The following is a 10201-nucleotide window of genomic DNA, read 5'->3' as shown; positions in this document are numbered from 1 at the left end:
ACAAAATATCATACCAAACAGTGAAAAGTAATAAAAATGATGAAAATGGGATGCATTAAGGTTAATTATATTCTTATTTTTTATAGTAAGATAAAAAATAAGTATTATATAATATAATGGATTTTTTTTAATATTTAATTTATTCATTGTGTTAATAATAATTAATAATGATTATAATAATTGGAAATCGGATGATAAAAAAAGGGCAACAATGATAGTTGTAGTGGCAATGATGGTTATGGCGATGATGATCATTGGTGGTGTTGATGATAGAGTGAGAGTTATGGTGGTAATGATAGTGGTTGAGTAGCGATGATAGTGACAACAGTAGTTGTAATGGCCGAATGGTGGTGATATGGAGCCTATGTGGTCATAGTGGTGATTGTGGTAACAGTAATTATTAGGGTGATAAAATAATAGTGATGGTGGTGATAAATGTGATGATAAATGAAATAAATTAATCATGAGTACTTTTTATGTAATGATATATTAGTTGAAGTATAATTTATTATATTATGCATTATTATTTAATTACATCAAATTTCTTTATATTATTAAATAAAGTAATCGGATATATGATATAATCTTTGATATAACGTAGCCAAGAGACATGAGGATTGCTTAAGATAAGTAAAATTCCTTAGTTACACATAACTAGGTTGTTTGTAAAGAGAAATAAAAATAAAGAATAAATTTGATCAATATATAAATAATTAATGCATTATTTAAATTTACATTTCAAAATTCAATTGTAATTTAGTCTTTGAATTATTAAACTATGAAGAAATTTTAGTTTTTCCAAAACATTATATTTTTCATCGATAATAGTAATATAGCATGGGCTAAAAATACTAATTTTGAACTTATGGGGAACCAAATACAAATTTAGACAAAATATAGGAGTCTTTTCGTAATTTACAGAAACTGAGCTAGTTAGTTATTAACCACCTGGTTCCTTTCAAGTTTCAACCTTCAGAACGCACGTGTATGGAAGCAACATGTATCGTTAGAAGAAGGTGGATGTACGGTCACTGCATTATTAATCTGATAATGAAGTTGGCGGTCCATTAAAATCCCATGCATAAATCCATGCACTAACGTAGTTTTATCATGCAATTATGGAAAATTTGTTTCTTTTTATGTGAAAATTTCTCTCGGCTTCTCTCTCTCTCTCTGTCTCTCTCTGCCTTCTTTGATCTCCATTTCTTGAACCAGTAAATTCCATGCTTTACATCTCTCTAGCTCTGCTTCTCCTTCCCGTGATCGTAAGATAAGTCCATTTTCTTCACTTCCTCAATCTCTCCTCGCTTCTCGTTTCTTGTAATTTTCTTTAATTTTGTTTTCTTATGATTAATTCATGATTATTTTAGGTTATTGTAAAATTATCAGATTGGATTCAAATTCTTTGGATGTTTATAACTATTAAATTTCAAATCCAGATTAATTATAAATTACATTTTTTGGGAGCAAATCTTTGATTTTTTTCTGAGGGGAGATTGAATTATCGTAAAATTTTGAGGATTTAGATCGTTGATTGATTTGGAAGAGTGCATTCGGGGCAGAAGGGATGCAAATTAGGGTTTGTGAACGATTGTTGTTATTTGGAGCCAAATTGCGAATTTTGCTTTTTGGGCACTATTAATGGCATCATTAGAAACCAGTAATCTGGATATTTTGGAGGCTAAATTTCAAAGAAGAGAGCTAATAAGGACTTGAGATTGGGGTTTGTTTTTTTTGATGGGGAACACATGTGTAGGACCAAATCTCTTACAATCTGTTAGTGCTGCTGTTTGGCGTACCCGGCCGCCGGAGGAAAGGCTGCCGCCACCTTCTAAAGAAGAAGAAAACAGCAGCAAAGGTGATGAATCAAAAAAATCTGAGGATGAATCAAAACAATCTGAGGGTTCTATGAACGGATCAGAGAAAGACAATGCCTCCTCAATTCAAAGTACCCCACCTGAAACTGTTAAGATCACCAGTGAAACACCACCTAAAGTGATGGACCATGAAAAATCCATCAAGCCGGAGATGAGGGATGTGGGGATCAATAAGCCTGCGGAGGATCAGAAGCCGAAGAAACCCAATAATGTAAAGAGATGCGCGAGCGCTGGGCTTCAAGCGGGCTCGGTGTTGGGGAGGAAAACCGGAAATTTGAAGGAGATATATAGCTTGGGGAGGAAGCTTGGACAAGGGCAATTTGGGACAACGTTTCTCTGTATTGAGAAGGCAACTGGGAAAGAGCTTGCTTGCAAATCAATTGCAAAGAGGAAGTTGACTGCGCAGGAGGATGTTGAGGATGTTAGGAGAGAAATTCAGATAATGCACCATTTGGAGGGTCACCCAAATGTGATAAAAATTTTGGATGCTTATGAGGATGCTGTTGCAGTTCATGTTGTTATGGAACTTTGCGCAGGTGGGGAACTTTTCGATAGAATAATTCAGAGGGGACATTATACTGAGAGAAAGGCTGCTGAGCTTGCAAGGTTGATAGTTGGTGTTGTGGAAGCTTGCCACTCTTTAGGTGTTATGCACCGGGACTTGAAGCCTGAGAATTTTCTATTTGTTAGTCAGGAGGAGGAGGCGGCACTTAAAACAATAGACTTTGGGCTCTCAGTGTTCTTCAGGCCAGGTATACTTCTAAGCTGTCACCTTTTTTAGTTCTAGTAACAAGTATTACATTTCCGATGACTAGAATTAGAAACCTTTACTTGAAGTCTATAACATTGTTATTGGAGTAAAAGTACATGGAATACGTTCTGCCTATCATCTTATTTGTTGATTTCAATCAGTATTGTATTCATGGACAAATAAAAGAAATGTACATGTAGACTTGAGAAATATTTAACAACCGGTATGCCCATTGACCAAGCCTACAATTTTGTCTGTAATTCTATCAAATTGATTCGTAATGTGGAGATTGATTTATATTATGTTTAATTCATATGATTTAACAGTTCACCTTTGGATAGAAATTATGACAAATATAGATGTGTTTGTAAAAAAAATTATTGGGTCAAAATCATTTTCCATTTGATTCTATAATTTCTTTCTTGGATCTATAGAGCCCTAAGTAAGAAAGCTTGATTTTTATTTGATCTTGATACTGCATCCCATAAATAAGCTGTTTCTCTTTCCTCTTTCCTCTTTTTTCCTCCCATTCTTTTCTTTTCTTTTTTCATCTTGAGTTGGGAAAGGAAAGTAGAAGCATGGGTATGAACCACACAAGGTGGGTACCATATGAGCTATTTTGAAACGGGATGGTAAACATGAAAGTTTAGGTGTTGGATAAAGTTGAATGTGGATGGCACTGCTGAAGAGAATCCTGGAGAAGTTTCTGCAAGGGGAAACATAAAGATGATGGTAGATTCATATATGTACTTAAGTCATGGCTGAACTTTGTGGCGTTAATATACTTCTTAAAGGAGGAGGGCTTAGGCATGTAGTTCATAGCAAACTCCCTAGTGCTAGTGGTAGTTTAGATTTTTTCAAGTGATGTAGATCTTTCAAACTTGAACAATCATTTGCCTCATGCTTGTAAGCAAAGGATTGGAAATCTAGTCGCGGTATATTTGTTGAGACTAGAGAAAGCAATTTCAAGCCAACTGTTGCAAATGTTTCCTTTGAGTTTCTCATAAGGTTATACTAGTTCTGACATGCCTCTGGATGAAATTTCTCTTATACTTTTGAGAGATGTAATGGCTGTAGTCTAGCTTGTTTGGCAAATTATTGTCAACCAGAAAACATTTAATAGTTGAAGGCTCATAATCTGGTAGTGGCTAAGAACTCCTATTTGAGGGTCGTACGTCTTCTTCCTTAGGAATGTAATATGGTGGATGCCACATTTATATCAAGTCGTCATGGATCATGTTATTTGTTGCAGCTTCTATGTGATTGCCTTTTGGCCTTAGTCTTATCCTTAAATGAAGATTGGAGAGGAGAATTATTTGGGAGATCAATTGGGTGTTTGTCTTCAGCTAATTCCTGCTATATATTCTTACTTACCAAAAATAATAATATGTGATAATTCCTCTCTCTTTTTTTTTTTTAATTAAATTGAATAACCGTCTGGAGATATGCAATTAAATTAGACAAAAAATAATCCATTTAAAATGAAGAGTATGTGAAATGTGAGTGAGAAAGGCCAGAGATTTGTGTAGAGCTCATATCGGATAATGGAGAGTCCCAATAGGGTTTGATTAGACGTCAAATTTTGAACACATCAACTTCTGATATTGGTTGAAGAAATATCACTTAATTGCTGAAGATTTATTTTGAATGAACCACTTATGTTCTATGGTAGTGAAAATATACTGTTCCCTTGCAACTTTTCATGTCTATGTGCAAGAATAAAGTTCCTTTCATTGACTATGCTAGAAATGTAAAATTTTCTTTGCAAAGCATATCAATGCGTGCAGATATGTCTTGTATGATACATCTCCAATTCTTTAAATTCCTTCAAAAGTCATAAATTTTCTTGTATCGGATGCAGTTTCTCCAATGCATGTGCTTATTTGAAGCTAAGTGAGCATACAGTATTTGCATCCTCACTCTATTAGAGTGACTCGATCTTGCACATCTGATAAAGAACTTTCTTCTTAACCTGTCAGGTGAAACATTCACTGATGTGGTTGGGAGCCCCTACTATGTAGCCCCAGAAGTGTTGCGAAAACATTATGGTCCAGAGTGTGATGTTTGGAGTGCTGGGGTCATCATTTATATTTTATTAAGTGGTGTTCCCCCTTTCTGGGATGGTGAGAGGCATAATTTTTAGCTTTATTGCTAATTTTATTAGTTTCTAATGATTCTAGGGAATTTCTAGCTACATCTAATTTTTTGGTATGCTGTGTCACGTTTGGGATCAGAAACGGAACAAGGAATATTTGAACAGGTTTTAAAAGGTGAACTAGACTTCTTATCAGAACCATGGCCTAATATATCTGAAGGTGCAAAAGATCTTGTCAGAAGAATGCTTGTGAGGGACCCTAAAAAGCGAATGACAGCCCATGAAGTTCTCTGTGAGTTCATGTTGTTGCAATCTAATATTATGTTATCACCAGATAAAGCATTAATTTGATACAGCATTAATTTAATTATACTTTTATCTTTGATTTCTCTTTTATTAGTTGTGATTGTGAATGAATTTTGTATTGCCAAATTGTGTTGTGGGCCACTGTAATTCTTTTTTTTTTTTTGGAGATTTTATTCTATTGTTTTTGTCTCAAGTGACAGCAACTATATGTTTGTTAAGAACCCATTTCCATTTTATTGATTTAAGGTATGGCAATTTATTACTCATTCTTTTTGTTCTTTTGCAGGCCACCCTTGGGTTCAGGTAGATGGTGTTGCCCCTGATAAACCTCTTGATTCTGCAGTTCTAAGCCGCTTGAAGCAATTCTCAGCCATGAACAAGATCAAGAAAATTGCCATTCGAGTGAGTAGTTCTTTTGCTTCAAAAAGTCACGAAAATTTTGGAAAAGTTATCATATGAAGTGTTGTCAACGGTGCTTTTCCATCTGAGTACATTTCACAGTAAAAGTTTGTATAATTTTCATGAAATGATTGCCAGCAAGATATTAATTTACCCAGCACTTATTTCAATAGAATCATTTTCTCTTCTTTTTCCTTTTTATTGAGGCATCTTGGTTGAATTGCTTGGAGAATTTTCAAAATATATGAGACAAAGAAGTAAAATTATTGTCTGATTTTGCTGTTTAAAGAGGTTCCTTAGTATCTGCTTTCATGGCTTGTACTATACTATCACCTAGATTCTCTCTCTCTCTTTTGGTCAAAGTATCACCTAGATTCTCTGGATGACTCTGCCAAACTTTTTTTTTTTTCCTAAACAGGTCATTGCTGAAAGCCTGTCTGAAGAGGAAATTGCAGGCCTAAAACAAATGTTCAAGATGATAGACGCAGACAATAGTGGACATATTACTCTTGAGGAACTGAAGACAGGTTTGGAAAGGGTGGGAGCTAATCTCAAGGATTCTGAAATCAATGGGTTGATGCAAGCAGTAAGTGCTAATATGAGATTGAAGTTCCGATCTTTATGTAGGCTTATAGCATATAATGATGATGGTAGCTTTTTTTCTTTTTATTTGTTTATTTTAACTTGAAAATGTGTTGCAAACTGTTCACTGGGTTAGAAGCAATATGATGAAGATCCTCTGTTTTTTGAGGTTGAGATCTTGCAAGTAGAAATGATCAGGGTTATTGAAACTTCTGTGAACAAAGATGGAGATGGAGCTAGCTGAGCACCTAGAAAACTGTGACTGTGCCTCAAGTCTTCTTCTTATGGTTCAATTTTATCAGAAATTGTCTAAGACAGATCTTAACTAATACATTGTTTGGTTTGGCTAAAATGCAAGTACTAACTGGGAGGGAGAACAGAAAATCTCGCGTGTAAGATTATGGCTTGGCTTTTCATAGGTTAGTCATCATTTGAAGAGCAAGGGTAAAAGGGGCAGATGCATGCACACATACTGAGATTCATGCGCGTGTGCATACGCATAGACCTTGTAAGAAAATAGTCTAGAATCTAAAATGTAGATGAAGAGGACATGGAGAAATTTATTTGCTTTGGCAAAAGTGTTGGAAAAAATCAGAAGGGAGAGGGAGATGGAAATCATCTTCAACAAAGACAAAAACTTCAAACATTAAAATAACCGAAAAAAGATTGAAGATAAAGAGTAAGACACATATTTCTTTTTTTTTTTTTTTTTTTTTTGTCAAAGGTAAAACACATATTTCATTACTTAAAAAAACAGAACATTTACAAAAAACAGATTTCTTCTTCTTCTTTTTCTTCATTTTTCTCTCACAGTTCACTCCCTCACTCTCTACACACTCTCTGCTCATAGCACACGCGCAACACACATACACTTCTCAAAGCTCCAGCACTCCTCCTTTTCTTAGGTAAAGGAATGCCTTTCACAAGTTAATAAACACACACCTAACACTTAAGACAAACTTCTTGTAATTCCTATGATTCTTGCTACAAACATAAAGAGCCATTCCTTTTTCAACTAACACATTAATCATCAGGAAATTTCCATCAGCAAAATATCTCACTTTCCAACATGAAGTTATGTTCTTTGAGTTCTTACTAGATGCCTTTAATTAAGTTACAAGATCACTGGTCAGGAACCTATGATCTCTCAAATGATTGTTATTGGGATTATAAATCTCACATCGAGAAAATATAAACATAAAAAAGGTAAATATAAGTAGTGAGATTGCAACATTGACTTGACTAGTCATTTTAATGTGACGCAATCCAATTACTTATATAAACCAAAATTAAAATAAATTAAATTGTAATTTTATAAACATTCTCTCCAAATTTAACATGGTATCAGTGCAGCATTCTCTCCATGTGGTTGCACTTGAGGGGGGAATGTTGGGATTATAAATCCCACATCAGGAAAATATAAATATAAAAAGAGTAAATGTAAGTGGTTGGATTACGAGATTAACTTAGCTAGTTATTTTGATTTGTAAAGCAATCTAATTACTTATATAAACGCTAGTTAAAATGAATTAAATTGTAATTTGACCAACACTCTTTCCAAATTTAACAATCGTCTTTGAATTTGACAACAATGGCATTTCCTCATCTTTCTGATTTTTAATTTCTGATTAAGGTTTTCTTTTTTAAAAATTTCAGGCAGATATTGACAACAGTGGTACCATAGACTATGGTGAATTTATAGCAGCAATGCTTCATCTAAACAAGATTGACAGGCAGGATCATTTATTTGCAGCCTTCTCATACTTTGATAAAGATGGGAGTGGGTACATCACTCAAGATGAGCTCCAACAGGCCTGTAACCAATATGGCTTAGGTGATATTCACCTGGAAGATCTAATACGTGAAGTCGACCAGGATAATGTAAATGGTTTTCAATTGCTAGCAACTTTGATTTTTGTTCCATTTAGTCTCGGCAGTCATATGATTTACATTCTGCACCTTTTATGTTCTTTCAGGATGGACGCATTGATTACAGTGAATTTGTGGCTATGATGCAAGATACTGGTTGGTCAGATCGGAGAACCAAATAACATAATATCTTGGCTTTGAATACGGCTTCAAGTGTTAGTACCTGACCTGGTATGCCAACATATTATAGCTTCTAACTAGCATTTCTGTCATAAGTTAAACTGATTTGAGATGCATCCAATTGTAAAGATCAGGCAGGCTTCAGAAAGCGTGAGAGAGTGAGTGTCCTTTTCATTTTACTCTTTTCTTGTTGTATTTACCATTCAGTTGATGATTGAGTATATTAAGTTGGATTATATTTCAGTTTTCCAAGTTCAGAGCATCATTGTTCATAATTAAGCCTTTTTTAATAATTAATAATTACATTTCTGTTACGATAGTTTTGTTTGTAGTACTATATGTTACTTGATGTTTCTGGAATTTCCAGCAAAACCTGGTACAACCGAACAAGCAGACAAGAAAGGCTATATTCACTAAACCAAACAGAGACACCTGGGCAAAATAAGAGACACCTGGATATACAGCTGTCCTATTAAGAAAATGAAATTGTTGTTGTAGACACTCAAATGATTCCTTGTTGTAAACGAAAAATCAAGAGTTGAATTAATTGGTCTAGATCGTAGCTGCTTAGCTGATTAAAATTACAACTGCACAGTCATGGGTGATTTGATAATGATGTTAGATAAATTGGTAAAGCTTTGTTCTTTTTCCTTGATTTGATGAAGTCTGTTGTGCACATCTTTGTCAAGAAACCTTAAAGCATAAGCTTGTAGGTGAGGGTCCTAGGAATAGTTTCATATCTTTAATACATCTCCTGATCTCTACACATGAATGTTCCCTAGATTTGATGTACAAACAAACCCAAACCTATTTATCTTGTGTTGAAATAGTTAACTAACAAACGAGACTGCCCATTTCTCAGAATTGGAACTCTTATATCTTGGTTTAAGAGGCTCTAATACCATATAAAGAAACCACCCAATCTAAAAGCTAAATAGATTAATAATCTTGAATAATAGAATTTAAGAATGTTTTCCAAGTTGGTGGCTGATTGTAAAGCTCTGTTGGAAGAAATGCCCAGTTGTTCAATAGTCTTTGTTAAAAGGTTAGCGAACATTGTCGCCCATTTCTTGGCTTCAACAGTCTTTAGGAGTGAGTTCCTATCCCTTGTGCTTTTATTTTTGATGTTTGTCATGTAAGAACGTAAATGAGCATTGAAAAGCTCAGGCTTAATTCTCCAAAAAATTTTTCAATAAGCTTAAACTCAACTCATTTAGAAAACGGGTCAAACTAACCTAAACTTTTATCAAATTGAGTCTTAAGCACCTCTCAAATATCTCAACTCATTTACAGCCATAGTGAGTTCTAAGTTTAGAGTTATGAAGTTCAAACCAAGTAATTTTGATTAGCTCCCATATAAATGATAGCTTAATTTTCATAAAAAATTAAATTTAAATTTAGATTACAAATGACTATATTTTATAAATGTATTTTATATATTGATTATATCATAGTTTTAGACAATATATTAATTTTAGAACATTCACAAATGAAGTAATAAATATTTATAATATAATAAAATATAATAACTAATAAAAATGTTTCTACAAATAAACCTATTTACAAGCCTATTTAATGATTCACTCATAAGTCGGTTCACGAACCTGTAAAAAAACTTATTCATAAGTTTTTATTAACACGATTATTATGGAGCTGAGTAAATGAGCGTAAAAATCGAGCTTAAAGTCGGCTCATTTTCTAAACAAGTTAAATTGATTCGAGTTTTTATTGTGAATAGTTTAGTTCGTTTACAAACTCTATCATTATGATTATGCATTGACCTTTTCCTAAAAAAAATAAAAAATAATAATAAGGAATGCTTTCCAAGTAGAGGATACATCTTAATTAACATGCCTGCCTGAAAAATTGGTTATAATACAGTTGATGAGTCGGAAAATCTATGACTCTTCTCTTCTTGTGCCATTCTTCCACTGAAAAACATTAACCTCACTTCTCTGATGCAATAATGTTCAAGATTCTCATAGCACTCATTTTCTTCCAGAGCTTGTTCAATGCATGTTTGGTAGAAGGAATGTACCAATAGAAATTTTATAAATGCATTCAATTACATCAGACCAAACATACAGTCAGATCTTTCAATTTCTTGACTGGGCAAAAGAAATTTCCATGGATCAGTAATAA

The 10201-nt window shown here is 33.8% G+C and overlaps 1 protein-coding gene across 1 annotated transcript; it reads left to right on the top strand.

Moving 5' to 3' along the window:
- Window positions 1–1010: 1010 nt before the first annotated feature.
- On the top strand, window positions 1011–8316 carry LOC110647964 (calcium-dependent protein kinase 20-like). Its single transcript, XM_058143704.1, has 7 exons — window positions 1011–2629; window positions 4608–4751; window positions 4863–5015; window positions 5316–5431; window positions 5847–6014; window positions 7667–7891; window positions 7987–8316. The coding sequence occupies exons 1-7, from the start codon at window positions 1738–1740 to the stop codon at window positions 8059–8061; spliced, it is 1773 nt and encodes a 590-aa protein (XP_057999687.1). The 5' UTR covers window positions 1011–1737; the 3' UTR covers window positions 8062–8316.
- Window positions 8317–10201: the final 1885 nt, after the last annotated feature.

This window comes from Hevea brasiliensis, chromosome 3, assembly GCF_030052815.1.
Source record: "Hevea brasiliensis isolate MT/VB/25A 57/8 chromosome 3, ASM3005281v1, whole genome shotgun sequence".
Taxonomy (NCBI): Eukaryota; Viridiplantae; Streptophyta; class Magnoliopsida; order Malpighiales; family Euphorbiaceae; genus Hevea; species Hevea brasiliensis.
This window is presented reverse-complemented; position numbering and strand designations above follow the sequence as displayed.

What these genes read in the sequence shown, in the direction of transcription:
- LOC110647964 (XM_058143704.1), top strand. Translation starts at nt 1,738, where the DNA reads ATGGGGAACACATGTGTAGGACCAAATCTCTTACAATCTGTTAGTGCT. An exon ending in TGTTCCCCCTTTCTGGGATG is followed by an intron (nt 4,752 to 4,862) that starts GTGAGAGGCATA and finishes GTTTGGGATCAG; the next exon opens with AAACGGAACAAGGAATATTT. An exon ending in GTGAAGTCGACCAGGATAAT is followed by an intron (nt 7,892 to 7,986) that starts GTAAATGGTTTT and finishes ATGTTCTTTCAG; the next exon opens with GATGGACGCATTGATTACAG.